This window comes from Oryzias latipes, chromosome 5, assembly GCF_002234675.1.
Source record: "Oryzias latipes chromosome 5, ASM223467v1".
Classification (NCBI taxonomy): domain Eukaryota; kingdom Metazoa; phylum Chordata; class Actinopteri; order Beloniformes; family Adrianichthyidae; genus Oryzias; species Oryzias latipes.
In genome coordinates, this window is record NC_019863.2 from 11,706,723 (window position 1) to 11,733,908 (window position 27,186).

Genomic DNA, 27,186 nt, shown 5'->3' on the forward strand with positions numbered 1-27,186 from the left:
ACTATTATTGATATTCAAACAATACTTTTTCTTTTTGGAAAAATAAAACTTTATGTCAGAAATAGTTCATTTTTTGTGGCCATTCAATACATTTATTGTATACATGTTACTTTTGTGTTTTATTTTGTTGATATTGACCCATTTTTTTTCTCTCTCTCGCCATGTCTTCAGATTTTTATTTTTCATGCAGAGCACCGGTAAATTAAAACAAACCTTAAACATGATCATTTAACTATTAATTGCCTCTTTGACTCAGTTAGAAAGTGACTAAGTTCAAACTGTGATGAGTAACATGACATCACTGGTTATTCATGTCATGTAAAAGGTAAGGTTTTAGTCATTTCAACATTTAGTAACTAAACAAGAAATTCAGTAACTGATAATAAAAAAGTAACTAAAACTAACAGTTTTGACAATGTTTTCATCTAGTAAACAAACAAAAAACTGGCAATAGTTGACTGTGTTTTTTACACAACCTATACAAGAAACATGGGCATGTGACGTGCATTCCTGAATAGCCTTTGCGTTTACCCATGGTGTTCACACTGCACAAGCAGGGAGGGGCTTCTTCTTTTACTACTGTTTACTAGTGCATCTCTGTAACCTACAGTTGGAAGAGGCTTGATGTGAAATGTGGAAGTGGTGGAAATCTTGCAAATATTGTTCCAGGCTTTTTTTTCCACAGCTCTATTCTGACTAGATATCATATAATTCCAGTCAGACACAAACCACAAATCTTAATTTCTCCTTCATGATCAATTTTCAAACGGTTGGCAATTAAAAAGAATACTACCCATATGTCACATCAGCCTCTGTTTAGTTAAAATTTGACTTTGTTTAATTTTTAACGTTCAATGGCCGTGCATTTTGGGCGTAGATCTGAAATTGGACTTAAAACATTGCATAGTATCCTATGCCCGTCCCTTTCCCCAGCTGATGGTTTGGTCCACTACAGGGGTCAGTGGTTTAATGAGCATCAGCTGGCCCTCCTTTGGGGTGTCTCCCTGTGTGCACCCAAGCAGACCCCCTCTAGAGGTCAACCTGGGACAAACGGAACATGTGGCAGAATATATATCCAAAAGAAGAAAAACAATGCCATGACCTCCAGCTAGGACGACGAAACAGCATCCTCACATAGACACAAACACTCATGTTTGATCATCTTAATAAATATTCTATACATTTTTTATTTTTACTTTGCAGAGATACCTAGAAAAGAATTAAGTTTTCAAAAATGTTTAGTAATCTATTTGAAGATTTGGTTAAAAAGATCAACTTTTTGCATGGTTTATTGTAACTAAGAGTAGAAATGAATCATACATGTTTTTATATTTTATTCAAAAGTTGAATTGGAATTCCCAAATGCATACTTTCTGTCATGATTTGATTTTGTTGTCTTGTTTTTGGTCCTTGTTCTGTCTTGTTTCTGTTTCCTGTTTTATTTTGAAAGTCTCCTGTCTTGTCTGTTTTCTTGAGTTTTACTTCCTTTGGTCCCCATCAGCCCTGATCGTGTCCACCTGTGTCTTGTCTGCCCTGTCTGTATTTAAGTCTCGTCTCTGCCTTCCTCCTGTGTTGGTCCATTATCCCTGTTATGGTGTTCATGCCTTGTTCCTTGTCTCATGCCTTGCCACAGTAAGTTTTAGTTTTGTTTTGTCATCCTGCTCCGCAGCGCTTTTTGTTTGTTCTTTTTTGTATTAAAACCCACTAGCCCTGATCCTCATGCCTCCGCCTCTGCGTCTGGGTCCACCCGGCTCTCGAGCCACCCTCCACCATGACACTTTCACTATTTAATTATAAAGGTTTTGTAAATTGACAGCAAAATCTTTAGCAATGTTTATAAAGATGCATCTAGTTGGTTTACAAGAAGTCAAAGAAACATTTATAAGTCTTTTTTGAACAAAACCAAACTAAATGGGAAACTTAGCTTAATTAAATTGTTTTAAAAGGGAGACAAGGACATGGAATAGTCACTCAGAGGGACACAGAAGCCAGTTAGCAAGCTGAACAGAGGAGCTTAATTGAGGATCCTGAAATAAAGACTCTTTATTAGTGCTGGGGAAGCACCAGCACCTTTCAGGAATGATCATTTTCTAAGCTTTCTATACCCTAAAGATAGCTAAGTACAAAAAAAGATGAAATTATTTTATATAACAAATATGCTGCTTTGCCATAGATTTCAAATAATGTTAAATTATAGTGTCTATCAAAACAAGTAAAAAAAAAACATTTTGATAGCAACACTTAAAACCAGTTCTTGCCTTTTACTGCCTACTTTTCTTAGTTATTGGAACATTCTTATAGTGGATGACAGAACTATTGATCATTGAAATATATGTATTGTGTGAGCATTGCACTCTACTGGTAGCTTTGATGTATTACAGATCAAGTTGCAGCTTTTTGTGAAAATAACCAATGATTCTGATGCTGGACCTTACATGAGATCTCAGTCACATCTGGAGCTCATGATCAATCAAAATGAATTTGAACATAAGCTAACAAATATTGACGGTGTCACGCATTTCCAAGAAATCTATCCTGCCTGGTCATCTGTTATTTTTAATTTTTTTTACAACTTCTTCCTGCAAAGGAGGCTATTGGAGTCAATTGAAAGTCCCTTTTATTTCCTGTGACCACCTAAAAAATTGAATGCAAAAATATTCCTTCAAATTAAAATGCTAATTGCTAGAATTATTTTAAAAAATTAACGCTGGTTTAAGTAGATACATCAGCATCTTTCATCTTTTTTTCTGGTCTGTGATGTTAATTGAACATCTCTGAAATATTTAATGGACAACTTTTGTACATAGAAATATTTGCAAATAAAAGCACTGAAACCTCAAACAAGGGCGAATAAGAATTGATAGGAAAAAGAATCCAGCATTATTTGATAAGATTTGGCAACCATTCTTAAAGTTTTTACCCCTTTTCTTCTTTTTTTTTCCTCTTTCCTCATCTTTGTTTGCTCTTTCCTCCTTTTTATGTGCTCATTGTTTATGATTGTTGAAGTTGATCACATACACTGATTAAAATGTAATGTAGCATAATTTTGCACATGTTTTTAACTTTTGATACTTGATGAAATTTTGCTATGAAAATTCCTGTAACAGTGTTGTGTCTATTTTACTGATATAGTATTATGTTTTAAAGCATATGAATGACTTTTAAAAGTAACATAATTTGCATATATTTCAGATGCTGCATTTGCCATGTTGATTTCTAAAATAGTTATTTTTGACGTAGTACTTAAGTAATTCATCTTTGGCATGTGCTTTATTGATACCTTATGATTGTTAATTCTGTCTGATAAAACCTAGGAACCGGATATTGATAAATCATGTAATAAAATGGTTATAGTATAACGGGGTGGGATTATATAAGTTCGCTTCCTTCCACTCCCTTTCAAGCAATATTTATTAATTATGTCTAATTATCCTAAGTTTGATTAGTTACTGTATGAATGTATAACTGATGATTATATTGCTTTTGTGTATTATTTCTATTTGATTGCTTGAAATAAACCATTTCAAATCAAAAAATCAAATATGTTGTTTGAGCATCTGGACTTGAACCACATTGTGTGCACACCTGGAAAATCAAATGAAATAAATTACATAAAAATCACTCAAACATCAACAGATTTCCACATATAAAGTAAATTCATAAATCCATACGTGACAGAACAAACCTCGTTGTTTTTGTAGCTATATTTTATTCTCTTTGTGAGTGTGACCATGTTTTACTATTCATTGCTACTTTATTAGACTATTAAAGTCAATTATTTGTTATTTTATAGAAATCAATGCAGCAGCTTTGACTTCGTTAAACGTTTGTTATGAGCACGTATTCCTCTACATAGACGTATATCTAAAACCTTCTAGCATGATTTACTAAAAACTAAATAAATAAGTTGTGTGATCTAGCCAGTGATGGGTAAATTACTTTTAAAGCGCAACTAATTACTTTGCTTTAGTTAGTGGATGAAATTGTAATTAAATGTTACTCATTCCCTAATTTAAAAAGTAATATACTACTCTGTATTTTACTTCACTTTTACTTTTTTCCTTGTTCTCAAGGGAATAAAGCTAGCACAAACAAGTTAGCCATAAGAAATCCATAAATAAAAAATAGGCACTTTACAAGATCAATCAGATTTGAGAGTCAGACAGTTTGCATTTAAATTTGAATTTTGACACACATGAAGCGCGATGCTGTGTAAACAAAAATGAATTACACCGGGGCGCTGTTTTTCAATCTGATTTAAACTTTGACACAAAAACAGTGTGGCATTTTACAATGGAATACATTTTGTTACTTTAAAATTAAATACAGCAAAGCAAGTATTTATGTTATTTTTTGATATTGAAATGTAAATTGCAAAATGCATTGTAATTTTAATTAGGACATCAGAAACCCATGACAATTTAAAATACAATAGATTTTGTATTTATTTAATATTTAATTTTTTAATTGTCATATTGAATTGTAATTTTTTAATTTTACAATGAATTGTAAAATGTTATTACAGAATCTTAAATTGCTATTGCATTTTCATATTCCAAGCCTGAATTTTCAATTGAAAAAGGCTTTTTTAAAGTGGATGATTAAATTGCTAATTGAATTGACTCTTGAGAATTGCTAATAACTTTGAATCATGACTCAAAAAAACTTCCATAGAAATTCAAGAAACAAAGAAGTCTATCCGAACTCAACAGGCTGGATCTCACTGACTCAAACTTTTTCCTATACTCGTCCCTCATTGGTCAGGATCTGGATGTGGTCCTCGCTCATTGGCTGCCTCGGCCGTCGGTCAGCGGATTTAGCCTCCAGTGTTCCGCTGCTGCGTCGGAATCTTGAGAACACAAACCAAGTGAGAGAAATCCTCCAAGCGAAGAAAAAGTTCATGCTTGAGTTCTGAAAAAGCCTCGAACACATGAAGGTAAGGAGTCTGTGCTAACTTTATTTTCGTTGAGGCTGTGTGGACCTCTCGACAAGAAATCCCCGCGCCGAATCTTTTATAAAAGAAAGATAGATTGGTATAGCCCGAAAAAGTGAATTTCAGGCCAAACCGTCGGTTTTTTCTTTTTTTTTTATTTCATAAAAAACTCTTAACTTTCAGATTTTCGTAGACACATTTTTGCTCATAACCTTTGACTTTTACTTGATTTTCGTGGCAAAACCTTTCCTTGTATAAACCAAACCATCTTTCATTAGCTAATTAACCGTAACACGTTTAGTAGCATCTTCTGTAATTTTGCTGCGTTCTTTTCATGAAGGTCGCTTTAGTTTGACAGGAGGAGACTGACCTGTTTGGTAATAACGTAAATAACACTTTGAGGTTGTTTACCTAAAGGAGGAATAAACCCAGTTCGGTTTCCAGACAGGCGGAATCAGGTCAGCCTGGCTGGGAGAAAATCCTGGAGACCTCAGGCTGCGTTGGTTTCCCATCTGTTGACCCTCCATCTCAGAGCAGAGCTCAGGTTCCTGCTCATAACCTGCTCTATAGTCCCCATCCTGAGAGTCTAAGTCCTGATTAATATAAAAGCACATTCTCAAATACTCAGATTATTAATACTGTGAAACTACTTAAGGGTCTATATATATCATGCTTTTCTTAAGCCTTTCAGAGTAAACTATATCCATATATATGATAATATATTACCTTTGGCACACTACAGAACTGTGAAAAAAAAATATAGAAATTAGTTTTTTTCACAGTTAATTTTCCTACGCAGAAGGAAGACCACTCATCTCTGAGGCACCGCCGCCCATTTCATGATGGCCGCCTATAGCCAGCCTCAGCAGCGTGTCTGTGTTTCTCCCACAAAAACGAACATCGTCCAAACTTCTCCAAAGATGGATGTGCATATTGTGTATATAAAATAAAGGCCTGTTTTTTATTTTATTTTTTTGCCAAACACCGCTATCTCTGTGGAGAAAGTGGGTGTGTGTGTGTTAGCATGGGGGGCGGTGCTGGCAGCGCAGACTCTTCCTGAAAGGGGCTGGTCCTCACCTTGTGATGTCACAATGCAAAAACCCGCTCGTTTTCATGGATTGGGAGGGGCTGGTGCTCAGAGCTCAGGCTTTTAGAGGAATGCTCTGAAATGTATGAATGGATCAAAATACCACTTTAAGGTTGTTTTTCGTGACTAATTAACATAATTTAAAGTTGATTTTTGCATGATATAGGCCCTTTGATGAAAAACGTTTTTGTGGCATGGAGAACGCATTTATAAAACATGTAAGCTTAAAATTATATTTCTAAGTATTTTTTATTCTGATAATTGTAAATCAGGAGCAGACGATAAAATGCAGTCTGAAAAAGCTTGTAGTTGTGATGAAGAAGCTACTAAGGAGAGCCACAAGCTCCCTGCGCTGCTACATTCTGATGCATCCACTTGCAGAAGACTAGATCGATGCATGTCTTTGTTTTTCTCGTCTGAGCTGGTATCTGATTCAAGACTGTACGTCTGGATATCTCCAATATTGCTCGTCATTGTTGTTTGCACACGTAATATTATGTCATGGGTGTGGGAGGCTGTACGCTTGTGGGAGAGCGTGTAGAAAGATGGATGTCAGGAGGCAGGAGCGGCATTACTGTGTACCAACTGTCTTGCTCACAACTCGGATTGGAATTTCTAACGAACTACTGCTGCACTTCAGAAACTATGTCCTAGAAAACGACCTGGGTTTTTGGATTTTCCCCAAAAAACACGACTATCATAATTAAAACACTTTTTAAATAGATCAAAACAGGATTGGAGTGGGACTTTAAATTCCCCCGACATGCAGAACATTTCTTGCTCATTAAAATAACGTTTTCCCCCTCTCTTTAGTAAAAGTGTTTGTGTGCACTTAAGGCGTTTATGTGCTGCAGATGAACCACATGGCCTCACAAGCTTAAAGCAAACAGGGATAAAAGGATTATGGGCGACGGGGCTTTCGTCATCAGAAGTTGAGCTTGGCAAGCATGTGGGAATCTTTCTGCTTCCCATGCTATCATCAGGCCATGTGTGTGTTGCTATATAATTACCAAATGCAGTTAGAGAGTTGGGTGGAATATCATTAGTGCGATGAGAAGCCAAACAACTATGACAACGAGCGCAAACTTCGGGAGGCCTGGACAGCTTTTGCTGCACACTTCTCACAGCAATTACAGCGGCCTGTGAAATTAGCGAGCAAGCCTGTAAACCCAAAATCAAGAGAATGCGAAGATGCTGGAACTTAATTGGCCTCTTTTGCTCCTGCGGTGAAGCCGCAAACCGTGAGAGGACAGAAGTAAAAACATCGAGAGGATGCACGCTCACCATTCCTCTTTTCACTTCTGTGCAAAGAAAGAAGCAAGAAGTGAATTAAAGTTAATCATTGTTGACTTTCTGCGGGGGAGTTAAAAAAGCAGGAGCTTCCTCTGAGACGTGGTCTCTCCTGAAGACGTCACGGTGTGGAAAGCTGTGGTGGAAATGTTACTCCAGGTGTTAAACGCAGCTGAACAGCAGGCGAGTAAGACTTTTCATCTTGAGCCACTGAAATAGCATCTCTGGGGTTCAAGGTAGAGTGCATGCTTACTATTTGGTGTAAAGCCAGCGTGATGTTGATGATCTGGCCCTTGTGATGATTCTCATCTGAATAGGATGCTCACTAGCAGCTTTGATCTCTCTTTGAAGAGAGAGGCCTGCATGTGCTCGCTGGGCTGGTTTAGTTGGAGGTTTGGGATGTTGTTCACCGCAGGGCCTGTCAGCCGAAGCGGAGCAGCTGTGAGATTAGAGTGCAGAGACTACAAAGGGGACCACATAACGTTGTCACCACTTGCAGCAAAACAAAACGATGGGATTCAGAAGCTTCGTTATTTTCATGGAATCGGGGAGGTAGCCGGCTTTTCCGTACCCTGTCAACACATCAGCTCGCACTTTTTTTCCCCACACGGCCGTAAGGAGAACACTTATCTTAGCTGTCATTTGCGCAGAGCACTTTTTTTTTCTTCCAGAAAAGTAATTTAGTGAACCTCAAAGCAGAACGTAAATAACACTTTGAGGTTGTTTACCTAAAGGAGGAATAAAAATCTGCTTTACTTAAAGACTCCCTGTCATGATAAACACTCACCCTGAAGAAAGCTCATAAATCAAGTTTGTCTGAGTGTGGAAGTTTGTAAAGAAACAGGAGGGGGGCTTTGTTTATATTACAAACCTGAGAGGTTATTGGGCTGCTAAGGGAAACCCCATGAAGCAAGAATAATGGCTTTTTTTGGGTTCCCTTACTCTGTGTGTTTGCTTGGGGGTGGAGGTTTCCACAAGGAATCTGGTGTCTGTGAAGCAGAGATTCTCATGAACTGCAAACAATCTCATGTGATCATACTAAAACAAAAAACTGTCTCCATCTTTCTCTGTCGCTCACAGTCACAGCTGAACATGGAGAATCTGAGCAAGCCAGAGTTGCTGAAGCTTTTCAGCATCCTGGAGGGAGAACTGGAGGCCCGGGACCTTGTCATTGAAGCCCTTAAGGTACACACAACATTAGCTGGTGACTTGCTTTTTCTAGTATGGTGCAGTTCAGCACTGCTCTGGAAACACCAACAAAAGTCATTTTCTTTTACAGTTGATGATAGTTTCTGTCTGCTTTTGAAGTGAGAGAGGGCTTTGTTCCTCTGAATTGCCACAGAATACTTAAAAAAATTTCTACTTTATTGTATAATTGTGTTCTAAAAAAACGCATTTCTAGGTTTAAATTCATTTTTTGAAGGTAGAGGGCTGAAGGTTTAAAGGCTGCTTAAATGTGCATTTTGAAATGACATGTAAACACAACTCAACAGAAAAATTTAGGAAAAAAAACCCCTTTTCCCCTTTTTAAGCCTTCAGAGCCACCGTCTGTTGACGTTTTTTCATCCAATATTTAGTTGACATTTAATTATTTATTTAGGGGGTTTATGGTTAAGCCGTAACCAGCAACTTTCTTTAGAAAAACACTTCTGCAAAATTAATTAAAGCCATATGAATGGTTTAAACAACTCTCCATATTACACTATTACCATAAACTTTTAAACTTTACAGTCATTACAGCTGTGGATGCTGTCCACAGCCTTTGCCTTAAATGTTCCATTGAGGGAATAAAGTGGAGCAGCAGCCGTTGGAGTAGAGAGTGCTCATGTGTTGTGTCTGGACCGCATTCCTCCATTTCCCCAGTGATCTGGCCATCTAAGGCAAGAAGAGTTACAGCACACGGCGCACTTGAAGACTCCATGCGCACCAGAGTAGGAGTGCATAAATAAACATTGGCCTTAACTAAAGCTTGAGGGAAATGTGGTTGGGCTTCATTCATCATTCCAGCTTAAGCATTAACCCATTGACTCGCTCAGTCTCCAGCTTCAGAATACTTAAAAGAGCATAATGGTTCAGAATAATCTAAACAAATGAAAAAATGGTTGCTTCGTATATACTTTTAGCAGTTTCTAAATCAGTTATGGGTTACATTTCATCCTACAGTATCGCAATTTTTACTGCAAAAAGTAACATTTTATTTTTTAGTGTTAAGCGACTTGTGGTAAGCAATCAGGGGTTTGTCCTTCACATCAAAGTAAATGATAAGGAAAATATTCTTCTGTTGCTACAAAAAGACCCACTCTAATGAAACTCATGTTTTTGGTGTTGTTAACGTTTTCTTGTGGCATTTGTTTCTAATGATGGAGGACCTATATAAAGAATGTTAAGCTTAAAACTGCGTTTCTGAGTTTTGCCTTATTCCAATTGTAGTGAATCAGTTGCAGACGAAAAAATGTCTTTGAAAAAAGTTTGTAGTTGGGATGTACACTGGACGGGCCACAAGCTCCATGCTCCTCTCCATTCTGATGCGTCCCATAGTAGAAAGCGGCCACCGTACCCGTATTGGTTCTAGTCTTGTTATCCTAAAAGTTACCTTGTAGTGTCCTGAACAGAATTCTCCTAAAATAATTCCATAAAACCACAACAATGAGACACAGCAACTTATTGAAATGTAATCAGATGAATTCAGGCTCATCAAAACTATTTTTAACGTGATACAATTTGCTTCTCACTGTTTTACCAACAATCTATAAGTCATAAACACTTATCAGCGTACCTTCTTAGCTGTCTTCTTGCCAGTATTCGTCTTGCAGACTGACGTTGATACAGGCGTGTGTGAAATATAAAGTTTGAATGAACTAAAAGCACAATACCTGAATAATTTGTGCCTCTAGTCGCGTTGCTCGCCCTCTTAATTCCTGACCAATGAGTGAAGAGATCTTTAGTCACATTATTTTTTTTACAAGCTTTAGTCTGGAACAAGAAAGTCCGCTTGACGGCAGTCTGAATACAGACCAAACGCAAGGTTCAGGACTCGATCCAGACCAAATTAAGCAGACCTGGTCGGGAACAAATGATTTTTCCAGTCTGAATACATGCTAAAAGCTCACTACAGTATGTTATTTCTACATTATAGTTCATTTTCACTTTTACTTGGAAGAATCTATGTACTCATTGGTCATTTGATTCGCAATAAAATATTTCCAATATTTATGTAATTCCTGTTAGTTTCAACATAGTAACAACATCAATGATGGTATCTGTATTTTTTGGAGTATTTAGATAAAAGTCTGCTGGCTTTCACTTGCACATTATGATCTGTTGCTCTGGTTGGTCATATTGGGTCAACAAAGGCAGTTTTTTATATCTTAAATTCAATTCTGCAGAAGCACTGGTGGCATGCTGACCATCTGCTTTAATTTTTTAACATGTGACTCACTTCTGCAGCTGCAAACTCGGTGGTTTTTAAAAAGGAAGCTGGTGTCTGGGAGCACTTGTGTTTGGCACACAAAGCCCTGTAGTCAACCCCTTGTACTTTTGGGAAAGGAATAGACATTAGTTTGAGTTTTTAGAGCAACCAAAATAGGAAATGAGCCTTTAAATAGCTATGACATTAGCATGATGCGACTGAGTCAAATTTTCAAAAGGAAGTTTCTGTAGGAAGCTTTACCCTTTTGCAGAACTGCTGCTCTGAGTTTAGTTGTTTATCTAAAATTCATCAGTTGATTGAATTAAGTGCAATGAAAATGCATTCATTTTTTTCCCTATGGCTGTGCTGCCTGGCAGATTTCAGTCTTTCCAAGCAAAAAATATTAATTACATGCTTGAGCATGGGAGCACCGTTTTACAGAGCAGTTTTAAAATGTGTTGAGCTCTGGAGCAGGATAAGTATTTGTCACTCTCTCTCTGTGTTGTGAAGGTCTTGTAGGCACCATTGCTCATGTGAAAGACTCCAGGCGTGTGTCAGCAGAAGATAAGCTGGAACCATGGCAGCCATGCAAAAGCACGCAGGATGCCAGGAACTGTGGCCAAAAGACAAAAGCGTGAATAATGAGGCTAGACTGTGTAGCCTAAAAGACGTGTGCTCCAAATGTATGGCATGATTCTATGTATAAACTCTAGTACATTTGGGGGTGGAAGACTTAAGCAAAGCAAAGTTGGAAGGTATTTTTGAAATCCTTCCTCTTCACTCCCTTATGCTTCTCGTTAACTGTAACCAACTGGTGCAAAGAAAATCCCCCTTTCTTTATGCTGTGGAACTGTCCATTTATTTAAGTCCAAATAAAAGAACCAAAGAGATGACGAAAGGGAAAAGTCTGCGTTGATAGAGATTACATTTCAGCTGTAAAAAGAAGAAGAGATGGGTTTTATTGAACAGATTTGGAGCCAGTTTTTTTTTGCCCCTGCGTTTGCCATCGCTTAGATTTGATGTTCCTTCTGAAATAGGCTAATAGGTGGGAAACAGAAGGCTTGACATTTTTTGGAACATGCCCATTAAAGGTGCGGTTTATGGAAGCGATTCTCTAGCATAATTAAAAATAAGTCAAAGCCAGAAATGCTTTTTTATTTTGAAAATGAAGCTGCATTTTTTTGACTCAAAATTCAATTGAAAAAGCATTCCTTCAAAATGCTTTTTCATTTTCTACTTCAACACAGTTTATTCTGTCACTTAATTAAAATGATAATGAAAATGATATTTGATATTTCATTTTCAAAAAGTTCTTTGGTAAATGTGTAGCAAAATTAATTTAGAAATGTCTAAATTGACAATTAAAATGGATTAACAGAAATGTTTTTTCATTTTCAAAATGTAACTGCATCAAATGACTCAAAATTAAAAATCAATACTTGAAAAGGCTTTTTCATTTTCAACTTAAAAACCGCTTATTCTGTGTCATAATTAAAACGAAAGTGCAAAGAGGGGAATACATTTGGGTTTTCCCATCCACTCTGCGAATAGTGTCACATACATCAATTCCACCATCATATGAATTTGTGTTTCCAGTGGTGTCCACACAAAAAAAATGTTCTGTTTAATATGAAATAAAATAAGATACTCACCACTATTCCAGCTGTGGTGGATAATTATTTAACCATGAAAAGGTTTTGGGAAAAATACATTTTTGGAAAATACAAACATTTCACATTAGCCTAAATGGGGACTGACTTGCAGGTCATCCACTAGTGACTTGGCCAGCTGATTTGGCACCAGTTTTTTTTGTTTCTAAACCAAGTTGTCTTTGGTTAATATTTTAAATTTCAAAGTACAGACCAATTAAAATAGCAACATAAATAATAACCATAGTTTTTTAAGTCATAAGGAACAGTAAATCCATCTTTTAGAACATATTTTAATGACATTTAAATGCGAATCACTTTTTCTTGAAAATGAAAGCATAGATCCCTTTTTAAAGGATAGTTTAAAGGAAAAAACAGATTATACAACTTTTTTAAACACAAGACACATTAGAACTGATTTTAAATAAACTTATATTATAATGGCAGCAATCATTTGTTTAATGCTTTCATGACCTTTTCATTGGACTGGTTTGGTCAGGAAGATCAGAGTTATATGTTTCATGTGAAGCTACTTTACAACCACCCTCGATAATACCTCTTCAAGCTGTCATTCCAATTACAAGTCTTTGTAAACGCGTGTTTCGGACATGTATGTTTTTAGGTCCCTTTTTGGGCTCTATGTACAAAACGCATGTCCATCGAACACATGTTGAAAGTTGAACCAGGTCAAACTTTGACCAATCAGGGACTTGTATTTGGTAATGCTGTATGGGTAGTGTCCTTTTTAATTCATGGAAGTGCCAACAGTTTCAAAAATAATCATGGAGGAGAAATTAATAAATCTTTCATATATTGTAATAGAGCTGTGAAAGAAAAAGCCTGAAGCAAGATTCACGAGATTTGTACCACTTTGATATTTTGCACATAGCCTCTTCCAAAAAAAAAGACTAGCCCCTCCCTGCTTGTCCAGTGTGAACACCTTGGGCTAAATGTGCGTTCAAGAACCCGCGATGAGCACGTCCTTGAATGCGTGTCAAATCCTTTTACGCCTACGTTTGTTACCGATCTGCTGAGATGTTGGCTAAAGTCAATAGTGTGAAATTTTGAGTATTGTTCCCGTTCTTGTCTGCAAGTATTTTCTGTTGTTCTCAATAAACATCATAAAAAAAGTAACAGGATTCGGGTTTAACAAGACTCCACTAGAATAACAATACCAGTAGATGCACCTTATGTCATTTGGCAATCCTCCTTGTGCATTTTCGTGTAACAGTCTCAGTTGTCTAATGTAAATAAATGAATTGGGTCCTTAATAGCTGCACAGAAATATTTCAAACTGGAAACCTTCCTCTGAAAACAAAGCGGCAATAGGATTAATAGTATTTTAACTATGAACTGAGGCCTTGTGGTAACAGAAGAAAGAGCTGGCTCTCTGCTTACTGTCTTGATTACACTTTAAACCTCTCCAGCTAACTTGGTATCAGTCATCAGGAGCTCTGGCCTTGCCCTGCCAGAGAGGATCCAGTTCTCTATAATCTCTTGATCCTCCTTTCTTGAAACCCCACCAAGACAAGCTTTGCTACAGCACCACTCCATTTCTCTCACTCGTCAGCCCCTTTTCACGACGGGTCTGAAGGCATCTGCCACACCTGAAACGTCTCACAGTTTGTAGCCCTCCTTTTTTTTGACAGTTAAGCGGACCAGGTCTGTCTGTGCCAAAGCCCAGCATGGAGCAGCTGTCCTGCCAATGGTAGGCAGACATGCACCATCTGTTGCTTCTTCTCTTATCCAGCACTTTCTGGTGGAATGAAAGAACTAAGTCTGTTTGATTTCGTCTTATAATTAGTGATAAGTGACTACAGATTATGTCAAGTACAAGTCAAAGAGTTTAAGACTGGGGTCTGCAACCTTCAACGGCTAAGGACCCTTTCAGGTCGATTTCTCACTGACCTCATCCCAGAAGCAGCCACACAGTATTACTTAACCTTTTAGAAAAATAAGACACTGCTTTTTTTTAAAAACGTTATTGTTGCTAAAAGGACAAACATAAATGAGTTATTGCTCTTTTGGTAGGGCTGCACAAAATGAGGGAAACTTGCGATTTGCGAAATAAATGATCAATATTGCGATGACATGATATAACTTGCAATACATAAACAAATATCAAAACAACTGAAAACACAATTTCCATTTCATTGCAATAGTTTAATTTCAATAAGAGTCAACCCTAGTCTACATAGGAGGTGAGCATCTAACATAAAAGGGCTCCAGCCGATCGGTCAGATGCAAAGAGGGATTTGTTTGATTTGTTAAGTACTTAAAGCACATTTAAGGTTTATTAAAGTTACAGCCGTCTTTTGCGATAGGTGTATTGCACAGCTTGATAACGCGATAACGCTAAATGTGCGATTTATTGTGCAGGCCTATTTTCTTATATAAGTAAAACAAACATAAGAGGAAAACTGTTTTTTTTTTTTTCAAAATATGAAATTGCATATAACTTTAAAAAGAGGTTCACGTGACTTCCTTCTACACAGAACCTTTCAATGCAGCAAATGTAGTAATAGGTATTGTAATGTCAGCAGTGATTTTAAAACAGTTTATTTACCATTTGTGGTCCATCTCTGCCCAAAAATATGTTCATATGACCAACCAAAATTAAATTAGACCTAAAAAGTTTACCTTTTACTGGAATTTTCTAATGATCAGACAGACTTAAAATCTTTGAATTAGTTCCAAATAAATAAAAAAAAAAACTCTTATAATTCTGTGCCCTATAAGTAAAATTCTGGTTGTGCTTTTTGACTGCCAACTGATTTTCTAACACAAACATCTGTCAAAATGTTTCAGTTTGACTTGTTATATGTACCTGAACTTTTTGTGAATTAATTCAAAAGGTTTGATTTAGTTTACTTTACTTTTACATTTTGATTTACTTTTAAAGTTCAAACCTTTTTCATTTCCTTTAAAGAGCCTCAGTGAAGGGGTAAAGGAGCCACATGTGGCTCCAGAGCCTCAGGTTTAAGACAGTCAAAGTCACGTTAAAGCGCGTACTGATGATTATGAAAGTTAGCTTTTAGAAATATATGGAACTAAGGTGTCAAATACATTTTTTGGAAGGTAAAATGGCACAATTAGAACTGGAAATAAATCAAAAACTGATGCAACAAAACATCAAATGACAGTGTTAATGTCATTGACAGTAAATGAGAACTTTACTGAACAACCTCTCCCTCCTCACGTTTCAAACAGGAAGTACCTGCTGGTCCCATAAAGCTGAAACCCCATTGACTACTATTGAGAAATAAACAGCTGTTATTTAGTCATTATGTTTGTCAGAATAACCTTTCTTGCTCTGCTACCTTTTATTAACATATTCTTGTTAATCCTATTTTATTCATGATATTTTTGCTGTAGCACAAGTTATTCAACTCACCAATCAGATACCCTTAATAAAAGTATGTGGCCTTGCATTAAACGTTCGAAACAATTGATTGACAGATTCTCCCAAGCCCGCTTTCACTGGAAGGGGTGTGGCCTTTTAACATGCTCACTCCTGATTGGAGAGAGTTTTTGCCATAGAAATGTAGACGGACCAATCACAGCTTACTGAAGACATCTAATTCCAACATGACGAAGGACATATTGCTAAAAAATGGGGACTGAATTGACTTCTTTTGGCTGGAACTGGAAGTAAGGCTTTTCTATGGGTGACGTCACACTCGATCCGTCCAGTTATATGTTGTACAGTCAATGGTTAATGTCAAACACACTGTGTCTCCATCAAGGGATATAAAAAGAGATTCTGTCTTTCTTGCCTATAGGCCCAATGCAAACACATGTTCATCCAGGAGCACTACGGCAACTACAACCTCAGCGACCCCTTTCACGCCTTGCAAAGAGACAGCGAGATCGTGGGAGGACAGAACATGGGCCGTTCTTCCCCAACATCTAACCCTCTGGTGGTGCTGAAAATGGTGGTGAGCCACTGCAGGAAAATGCAGGACAAAATGTTGGCCCAGCTGGCTGCAGCTGAGAGCAGACACAAAAGGGTGAGTTTGGACAGAGAAACAAAGTGTGCATCAACGGACAACTGAAAAGTGGATTTGAACCAATGAACCGACTAGTCCTCTCGACAACAGCATTTGCTAGGGATGCAATAGTACATTTTCTTCACGATTTGGTTAAATCTTTAATTTTTGGGTTTTGTTTCAGTTTGATATATGATCTAAGAAAAATTCAGAAAAATATTTTTTTCTTAATTTGCTAATTAGCAAGAAGCAATAAAGAATTCCTCTCAGTTGGCAAAACTAAGCCAACTGAAACAAAAAATAATAAAACATAGCATAATGTGCATTTGACTCTTTCAACGTAAACCTATGGGAATGCAGTAGGGATGCAATGCTTCACTTTCCCAACAGTTCAGTTTAATGGTGTAACATACAGTTCAGTTTTGTGGCATCCCTAGTACTTGCATCTATTTTTCAGCTCTTTGTTTTACACTCATCTTCATTTTGTTGGAGCAGCTTTGCAGTTATTTATTCTGCTAACTTTAGTTATTTTTGTAACTGCAGACGTGTTTTCAAGGATGCCATTAAATGAGATTTAAATGATGAAAGTCTTTTCCAGACAGGATTGTCCAGATTTTTTTGGTTTTGTTTTGGAGCTTAAGAGTGGAAATGTGGAAACACTGGCACAGAACTGTCATTGCTATAAGCATTAAAAAAAAAATGTATTAATCATGTGGCATCAGTGGTCATAACACGTTATTTGTTGAAGCTACTATCTTAGGCTAAACTTTAAAATGAAACCCTCGATTCAGGTTATTGCAGACTTGGAGGAAGAAAAGCGGAGGCACGCAGAGGACGCCGCTGATGGAGATGATGTCACTTACATCCTGGAAAAAGACAGGGAGCGTCTCCAGCAGCAGGTAACAAGATTTCCTCCGAAATATTTTCCAAGTAAATCCTGTTGCCTATGAACTCTAGGAAGATTTGTGAAACAAAAGCAGGCGTTTGTGTTGATGTTGCTCTTTGTTTGTGTGTGCGTGTGTCTACAGCTGGAGTTTGAACGGAGTCAGGTCCGTAGGCTGGAGAAAGAACAATGGCGTGCAACTGAGCAGCTCGAGGAGGAGCGCGCTCAGCACAGAAACCTCTCCTGTGCTCTGGCTAAAGAGTGCAAATGGGCGAGTGCCCGGGCTCTGGAGGAGGGTCACCGTCTGACCGAGCTGAGCCACAAACTTGACAAGGTATTCACACTTTTCAAATCAAAAAACTTGATTGTGGCTTGTTTTTTGTTTTCAAAATCTTCGACCCGCTGTACACTGTCATGGTTTTCCAAAATAAGTCCAGAGTTATAGAATAAAAGCAACGATCTGCTAGCAATCAAAAACTTGTGTAAATTTGACAACCTGCATGGATTCTGTACAATATATACGGAACACCATCAACAGCCAATCAGGTCGCAGAACGCAATGCACAGAAAAAAAAACGTATTTTTCATTTTTAAGAAAGCCTGAGTTACTTCCAGTCCCAAAATGATAAAAGCGTTTTTACTTTGTAAATAATAAATACTGAAGCAGCTCTATTTTTTTAAACCTCAGTTCTGTTTCCATCACTCTATGAACCAATTACCTCAGAATGAAATAATTCACAAATTTATCACACCACTGTTTATATTCTGCCACAATAATCATGTTTGTAAGCGTCTGGACGGCTCAGTTAGCTGCGTGCAGGACTGGCTCATGGGAAACCAGGGTTTATCTTCCAGGGGGGGTTCTTGGGCAAGACCCTTCGCCCTACAGTAGGGTTGGGCGATGTCCCCTAATTTGGCCGTTGACGATGTTTGCTGTCAACCATCGGGATGGACGATGACATCGTCGGGGGGGGGGGGGGGGGGGGGGGTATTTTTACATTTTTCGTTCTTATATAACTGCTATTCGTTATTTTGCTTTTTTCATTTTATTTCCCAACTAATAGTTAATCCGCGATGATCCAGTATAAACTGAGGGAAGTGACTTTAACAGAAAAAGTAACAAACAAAATAGAAAAGAAGTAGTCCGCTCCCGCACTTAAACTAGCGAAGTGGACCGGCGGAGGGCAGATTTACAGCTTTATGTTTGATGGGAAGGGGGGGGGGGGTACATGAGCGGTATGTGTGGGAGATTTAAGACTGCGATCCGTCCCGCAGCTCCAAAGCTAATGTTGTTAGCCCGTGTGTTAGCATACTGCTAATCCTGGCTACGTTCAGAAAAAGCACTGACCACACGGATTAAAATTCAAATGATGAGCGAAGAGGTGTTTCATAATAACCGTAACATTATTAAAAGCACGTTTAGAAGATCGTCTCGTATTTTACCGAGCTGACATGTCAATGTATATAGCCGCTCGGCGCTGTTATTGTTTTGTATTGAATCGTTACATTCAATAAAGTTTGGAAAAAAAGCCGCTCGGCGGAAGTTGTATCCTCTTCCGGTTTTCAAACTGCGCATGTGTGAATACTGCGCGTGTGCGAATGATTTATTCCGACCGAAATTGTGACCTTAGTGAACGTTTTTATATTCTGAAAACATTTTTCTGGGCCCATTTACACGGTTGGATTCTAATCCGACCATTGATCCCATCAAGATATTTTGTACGTGTAACCGCGGCTTATGGTGTCGACGCGCAACGTGGCGGGGGCGTGGCATCACGATGGTGGTCTCTCCATCGGGATGTCAGTCACCCATCACGATGGACGATGATATCGTCCATCGGCACAACCCTACCCTACAGCCTAACTATGTAGCCACAAGAGGGCCAGAGTCTGGGTTTCCCTGTGCCGGTCCCCAGTCCGGCTCAGTGGGTTGTGTCAGGAAAGGCATCCGGCGTAAAAATCTCCGCCAAACTACCTATGCCTATACCTATCGTCACACAACTGTCAGAGGAAATGTCACAGGGAATCAGGACGACCCAAATGCAGGAACGAAGAGGCAAAGTAAAGTGAGGAGAATAATTTTATTCAACTAAAGGCACCACTCTGAACATAACAGCACAGGCTGATGTTTATGTTTTGTTTACAGAAAAACATAGAAGTGTGACATCATTTGAAGTGACAAATATCATTTGTTTCCTTCAAAATCTTCTGATCTCCTGTCCTAAATAAAGATATAAACAATAGTGATTAAATGCACATCTATTACTTTTCATAAATGCAGTTAAAAACATGCAGATAGCAACCATTCAAACATAATGTCTTAATTAAACGGTAAGAATTGTGGTTCAGTCTGGTCTTGATTTTTGTTTGGAGCAGATCAAACCACTCGGACAACGTTGAAAGAACCTGAAGGGAAAAAGAGCTCATCCTTTGCCCAAACACTAAAATATGCCCCTCTATATCCTAAATAATATAGGCAAGGGGAATACCAACAATACAAACCGCATACAAGCTCAAGTGCACAGTGTAGTCAGAATCACATATAGGGACAAAAAGCCTCAAGAGGTTTTTCTTCACGTTTGCATCCAGTTTGTACTGTTGTTAGGCCTTTGTCACGACTGCTGCTGCTGTTCCAAAGATCCTTTCTCTTGTAGGAGAAGGAGGCATGTCAGGCCCTGAGAAAGGAGCTGCAGGATGAGCGGGCGAGAGCTCTGCGCATGGAGGCGAGGGTGGAGGAGCAGCTGGCGGAGTTCGACACTGAGCGGGAGCAACTCCGCTCACGCCTGAAGAAGGAGGAAGCTCAGTGTCGTCAACTACAGCAACAGGTGGGAAACTTTACGTCACCCTGATCCCATTTTCATATAACATTTACACAAGAGAGTTAATGCTGTAACTGTTCTACAACCAGGTGAAAGAACTGTTGAAGAAGCTGGAGGAGGCTCATGGGATTACAGAAATCAGACGGACCAAGATGATGTCGGTGGAGGCAGAAAACAGTGAATGGGACTCAAGGGTTTGTCCAGGAAGCAGTGTGGTGGAGATCATGATGGTTAAGGACAGAAAGGAAGACGTCTCAGCTGACCAGCAACAAGTCAGCAGTCACACGTGTCCAGTGGAGACCAATGGGTACCATAGTTCCACCAATCCAACAGAGAAGATGTCCCTCCAGAATGGAACAGACAGTTTTCCACTTCCTTCCTCTAGTATGCCCTCCCCGACGCTTGCTTTTTCCTCCCCCTGTGCCTGCCCCGCCCTGGCCAAACGCTCGCCAGGCAGCTCGGGTCCCGGAGCGTATCAGTCTCCGTACCAGGCTGGGATCAACCAACGTTTCCACGCGGCGCGCCACAAGTTCCAGAGCACAACTGAGCCAGAGCCGCCATCCCAGGCCGGACAACCTGCTCTCCCGCCTCCACCGAAGGACACCTCCCCTCTAACCAGCAGCTCCTCCCCCGAGGCCAGCCCGGTGAAGCAGATGGCAAGGAGCACAGTCACTCAGGTTCTGTCTCGTTTCACCACAGTCCAACAGAGCGCATCAACAAAACCGGCCTCACCCAACAATTCCCCCTTTGGTACAGACTACCGCAGCCTAGCAGCACCCCTGTCCCCTGTCCCCGCAAGGGCTGCCGGTGCAAATCCCCAAAGGATTCCATCACCCACCATTTCCAGAGTAGAAAGGGGCCACCCCCCACCCATCCCCCCTAAGAAGCCTGGTCTGGTCCAGGCCCCCCTATCCCCTGCAGTGGGGCCCAAGTCTGCCAGCCCCCTGTCAGGCGGCTGTGGGCTCACGTCTGCCCAGGAGGGGGTGAAAGAACTGGACATGGTGGTTTCCTCCAACTAACACTCCTGTGATCAGAGAAACCCATCAGCTAACGCTCCGCTTGTAGCTTCACGTTCATTCCATGTTTTGGAATAATATTCCTGAGATTAGCTTGTATATGATGGATCAAAACAGTTTGATCGTCTTATAAATAATCAGAGATAAATGTAGAGACAAAAAACCTGAAAGAATGGATTAGTCTTGTACGTATTATTGTGTTATAAAATATCTTTGCCATGATTTCATATTTTACTTAGTAAAAGTTCTAATTTAGTTACAGATCCAAACAAAAGGATGATTCAACAAAATAATCCTGATGTAAATGATCTTTTGGTTAATGTGTGCTACAGAATCTATGTGTACATTCTATGTACTTGTACATTAGATAACCAGCAGTGTCATTATACATGTATAAATATATAATTCTTATTGTTTTACATAAGAGCAACATTATTAAATGCCTGAAAAGTACCCAGTGAATGTGCTTTAGGATGTTTCATGACAACCACAGATTCATTCTTCAACGATCCAAACAAATTGTGTTTTTTTGCACGATCTTGTGGTGTTTTTCTCATCATGGAGGACATGTGTAAAGAAAATTAAGCTCAAAATTATACTTCTGAGTATTTCTTTAATGGAATCGTTGTTAATCATGAGCAGATGAAAAAATGCTGTTGGAAAAAGCTTTTAGGTGTGACGTAGAAGCTACTACGGCAAACCACGAGCTTCCTGCTGCGCTTCATTCTGATGCATCCACTTGTAGACAAGTAGATCAGTTTTACGACTTCGTTTTCCTCGTCCGAGCTGGAAACTGGATCAAAACTGTACAGCTGGATAGCTCCAATATTGCTCACCATTTTTGTTGCACCAGTAATGTTACGTTGGAGTTCTGATTGGCTGTAGGCTAGCGGGAGAGAGTGTAAACAAATGGATGATGGGAAGTGGGGGTAGGGTTACTCCGCACCAACAGTCCCGCTCACAACTCACAGGTGGCTGAATTTCAAACTTACTACTGCTGCTCTCCAGAAACTGTTCTGGAAAACAATACGTTTTTGTTTTCTTTTAAATGTTGGCTATAATAATAATTATAATTAATTATTTATAATTAAAAGACCACAGGGAATAATTTCAAAATAGATCAAAAGATGATCACAGTGGGAGTTTGATGCTAAATATCTGTTTAATTAATTTCTGCTTTGATAAAAGTCTTAGTATTTCAAAGGCTGGAAAGTTATTTATTAAAAATATTTCCAACATTGTAATGCTTTTTGTTAGTAAAGAGGAAACGTTACACTGCGTTTGATGTCCTCTAGGGGGCAGTATTTGATTAATATGTAGCTGGGATTAAGCTGCCCTTTTTCTGAGCCCCTAATGCAAAGTTCTTAAGAGTATACATTTGCATTTACATTTAAAGGTTTAAAAAGAAAATCATGTTCATAAATTTGTCATGTTCATATTTAATAGTAAATGAAGAAAAAGACAAAATGATTTTTAAAAATCACATTTTACTTGGCTTTCAAGTTATTTTATTTTCAAGTAAATCTGCTGCAGCAGGAAGATCTTATTTGACATTGGGTTTATTTTATTTAGAAAGAAACCTGAATGAGCTGCTGTTGAAAATAAAAGATGTTTAAACATACATATGAAGAAACAAACAGACTCTGATGAAGATGGAAGACGTCCATCGAAACATGTCTGGTATGTGGAAAAAAAAACACAACCGTGTCTGATAACAGAACAACCTAAGGAGTCAGATAGAAATACATATATAGAAATATACAACACTTTTAAAAGTCAATTATTGTAAACATTTAAAGTTCAAATTTATAAATAAAAGGCTCAATAGTCACAAAAAACATACAGTATCCTAAATTGTGATATTGCAGCTCTGGCTGGCTTTTGGTCAGTAAGAAACTGGCCTAAATGGATCTTTTACTGTTAAAGATTACAGATCCCTGCCCTGATGTTTAGAAACTACAAGAGGAAACTACATAATACTGAAATATAAAGTAAAAGTACCTTGAAGTAGGTCAATATTCAAGTAAATAAGAGTATATAGGAATCAAGCCTTAACAAGACCTTAAATCTGTGGAAACGTTTTCACTTTTTGCAGTCTTGCAGCACCAATCCAACCAAAAACACTCAAAGAAAAGCATTTTAGTGTTGGTGGGTAGAATGCCAAAATCCCTGCATTTGTTAGACCAGATTTTGCTGTTTTGTCCTGAGTGTTGCACAAACTATTAAAAGCTCTATGGCGAAGAGTGAAATCAGATAATGATCAGTATTTAAGATGGACTTGCATTTCCTCTTGTTAACATCAGTTTATTGGTGTGTCTCTTCCACTCTCTTTCACACCTTTCTCTGACAGCATAAGCGCTATAGGTGACGAGGCTTTTCTGACACGGAATTCCCCTTCTGGCCGTGGGGGGAAAGGGTTAGTTGCAGGGGTCAGCTGTCTTTTACTTAACTCCCCCTATTAACATTCCAGGCGGGGGCAGCAAACCTGCATCCCAAATCCAGAGCAGGCACACCTGGTCCTCCAGCAAGAACTCCATCTTTTCGTTCTCCATGGAAAAAAAGACTCATATTGACAATAGGTTGTATTCTGCTGCAGGGACACTTTTAATATTTGGGGTGGGATGAAAAAAACAAAATGCAATGGTTTCGCAATTTGTAAAAAAAACAAAAACACTTCAATAATTTGCACAATATGTTTAATGATTTCCTTTTATTTTTGAACACAACAGAAAATAGTTAATCCATCGATGCATATTAATGCATCAAACCACTTTGGCTCCAAAATGACCTTAATTCAGCATCTAAATGAAATAAGTGATTTGTTGTTTTTTTTCATAGCGGCAAATAAATTCAGGCATCAAGGTGTTAAATAAACCTGATTTTTTTTTTTTTAAATGGATAAAGTGCCCCAAAAAAAGAGTGGGTAGATGAGAAATTGTAGGCATACATGTTTACACATTAAAGACAAAATAATGAAAGAGAAATGAAAAGGCAAACATAATTAATATAAAGCCTCAAATAAAAAAAAGGGGTTTATGCAAATTTACAGCAAACAGTAAAATCTCTCCAACGCAAGAGGTTTTCAGCTCTTATCTGCTGGAAAGTATAAAAATAAAAAAGCATCAAAACGTCACATAGTCATGATTGTCTGTAAATTATCCCATTAAACATTAATGAAGCACACAGAACTTGATTTTTTTTTCCTGGTTGGGAAGACATTAACTTTTCCTCTTGATAAAAACTAGACAATCATGTGAAAAGAAGAACTTTTTTTCTATAAACTGCAGACAAACTGCTTGTGCGTTTTCTATAACTGTCCAGTTGGGACCCGATTGTCAGACGTGTGAATGAGTTGATGAAACTGAGGTCAAGGAGGGATGATGTTAACCCTGTCAGGAGCTAAAACAACAAATTTACAGCCTTCTGATCAGAAACCAAACATCCATGTTCTTATCGGTATCAGAGCTACAAAAGTCTAAAACCTCAGATAAGCACAAGTTAGCCCAATTCCTGTTTGTTTTAATCTTTTTTTATCCGTCCAGAATTAGCTCAGACCATGAGATGGACTCAGAATAGGAGCTGGGCCCCCCATGTATAACCTCTCAAAGACCACAGCTGGCAGCTGACCCAAAGAGCGGCACAAGGAAAGGGAGGGCTGGACGGTGGCCTTGTTGCCACCAGCACCTGCTCCCTGTAAAGCAATTTGTTATGGAGTTGTCATTGTAAAACCTGTAGCTTGTCCTGGGGTAAAGAAGGACATGGTCACATGTAACAAAGATCAGGGTACGGCTGCAGACGCAAACATGAAGGAACGAGGGGCAAACAGCTGTGAAAGGAGAAGGAAACACATCTGTTAATGTGGGAATTCAAAAAGAACGTTTTTAGGAAATTGTTTGAGTAAAAATGTGCTTGAAAATGAAATCCACTAACACCCCTTTGTGGATTAAACCCCCCTCACATACAGTGTTCCCTGATGGATGCTCCACTGATTTGCAGACCGGCTTTCAGATGGGTCAGATATTTCCACAGTAGCTCAGTGAGACAAACGTGTCTCTGGACCAGGAATGAAATGAGCTGAACTGCAAACACGCACATGGCATTGCCAGAGAGGTTCGAGTGCTTGGAACCGAGCTGAGGATATTTCCTCTCCCTCCCTGAGCAGCATGGCATAAGTCACATGAGGTGTTGAAAGTAACTCCTTGCAAAAGTAGTGAGTTACAGTAACAAACTACTTTTCCTGCAACACACTTGGAGACCTTCCTGTTGATTTTTTATGCAATATTTCACTCATTTTATGTTTAGTAACTATGGATTACTTCAAACTAACTGCCAAAAAAAGTCCATGAGGCATCACCGGATAAGAAAATACTACAAACAAATTCTTTTTTCTGCTTGTGTGTTATCATTATAGAGTGTTTAAAATGATCTTTGGCCTACATTAATGACAAAAACTACTCATTTGGCCTTGTGGAATTGAACACTTGTTTCTTTTTTGTGTTTTTATTAGATGTTTAGTCTTAATTTTTCAGAGGCGATGGCGGTCTGTCCTGTGAGTCCCATTCCAATCATCTTTTGATGTCTTGTCAAAGTGTTCCCAAATCTCAAAAATCAGTGTCATTTTCTAGGACACAGTTTCTGCAGAGTGGCAGGAGTTTATTAAGGCCACGTCGCATTTTATAGGTTTTCCACATATGTAATTTTGGTCTTTTCAAGATAAATGCGTGATATACGTCATTCATAAGTGTTTCTTGCGTTCGTCATTCGTCGATGTGCGCAGATGTTCGTCAAGGGTTTCGGTGGACGGGTCTTTACGTAAGTTTCGTTTTGAGCTGTTCAAAATTATTGGGTCGGTTGAGAATTACGCAGTTTACGTGTATGTGCAATTTTTATGTAAATCTTACGCAATCACGTGTGATTTTTTTTGCAAGATGCAAAATTGGTGGCTTTCCACGACTGTTCCACGTATGTCTAAAAGACGTTTCACACATGTACCACCGATGGATGACTTTTATATCAGCTACACAGCTCAAATATCACATTAAAATTACGTAATTGATGCACAAATCACTTTGGCCTTTTCTTTGATCTATGTTTTCTTTGCGTTGTTTATTAGAACTTCCTCAGTCGTTTTAATGTGGTTCATTCTTGATACATCTGTGAAAATTTCATGTAAAGACCACAATGTTTCTCACCTTTTCCAAGTATGTATGACCAATTTTCATCCATGCAATCTGCAAATGTGCAAAATGTACATAGTGGCTTTGGGACATGCTCTTTAGAAATTCACCTCTGAGTTGTAGGTGCAGAGTGGACCCGTCCTCACTTCCCATCATTCTTTGTTCATTTTAATCTGCTTTTATAAGGTGGCATGTCGTTAGTCTTTCAGAGGCTCACTGACCTCAGGTTCTTAACTTTTGTCTTTCGTCAAAGTAAAAAGATGATTTTCATTAGCAAAAATCTGAGCGCTGCTCCTTTTGTTGTGCTTTCAGTGCCTAACATTTCCCAGCAATAAATACTAGTCATCATTATTAAACTATATTGCTCCTTGTATACTTGGGAAATACTTTCCAGAACAGTTATTTCTTTTAATTGTCATGTTTTACAGGTGTAACAAAGTGAAGTAAAGTAAAGTAACACATCAGTCATATAAATACAAGAAGATTTTATGAAAGTTATTATGTGAAGTAAATAAGTAACCTGTCATTTGAAAGTACCACTTGTATCAATGATCTTACTCTAACAGAGACTATTTGGGCTTCAGACCAATCGCAGAGACTCATCACAACCTGTGATTCTAATGGTTGGGTCTATTGTAAAAAAAACAAAAAAAGGTTTTTTTTTGTAACCCTTGTGCTAGCCAAGGCACTTTAATGTTGGGAGTCGGGTCATCTAGACCCACAAGACAGTGCGCTGAACCTTTTTTCTTCAATGATTTGTGAACCTCACTGGTGTCCATGGATTACATGAAATCTTTCCATCTTTATCCACCTTTGTCATGATAGGGAGAACATGTCAATGTAAGGGTGGGGTCATCTAAGATAGCACACGGGTTTAAATGATCTCTTCACGCTTAGCATTTTTTAAAAGGATTTATTAGAATGGTTCGGTGTT

At 38.5% G+C, this 27,186-nt stretch overlaps 1 protein-coding gene across 1 annotated transcript; it reads left to right on the forward strand.

Moving 5' to 3' along the window:
• Positions 1-1,593: 1,593 nt before the first annotated feature.
• Positions 1,594-21,534, forward strand: cttnbp2nl (CTTNBP2 N-terminal like). Its single transcript, XM_004068775.4, has 8 exons — positions 1,594-1,632; positions 4,765-4,936; positions 8,391-8,495; positions 16,151-16,378; positions 17,149-17,256; positions 17,386-17,574; positions 19,895-20,065; positions 20,149-21,534. Exons 2-8 carry the CDS (start codon positions 4,931-4,933, stop codon positions 21,076-21,078), a joined length of 1,737 nt encoding a protein of 578 aa, XP_004068823.1. The 5' UTR covers positions 1,594-1,632; positions 4,765-4,930; the 3' UTR covers positions 21,079-21,534.
• Positions 21,535-27,186: the final 5,652 nt, after the last annotated feature.

Coding starts and splice junctions, on each gene's coding strand:
- cttnbp2nl (XM_004068775.4), top strand. Junction 16,379..17,148: donor CTGAGAGCAGACACAAAAGG/GTGAGTTTGGAC, acceptor CCCTCGATTCAG/GTTATTGCAGACTTGGAGGA. Junction 17,575..19,894: donor TGAGCCACAAACTTGACAAG/GTATTCACACTT, acceptor TTTCTCTTGTAG/GAGAAGGAGGCATGTCAGGC.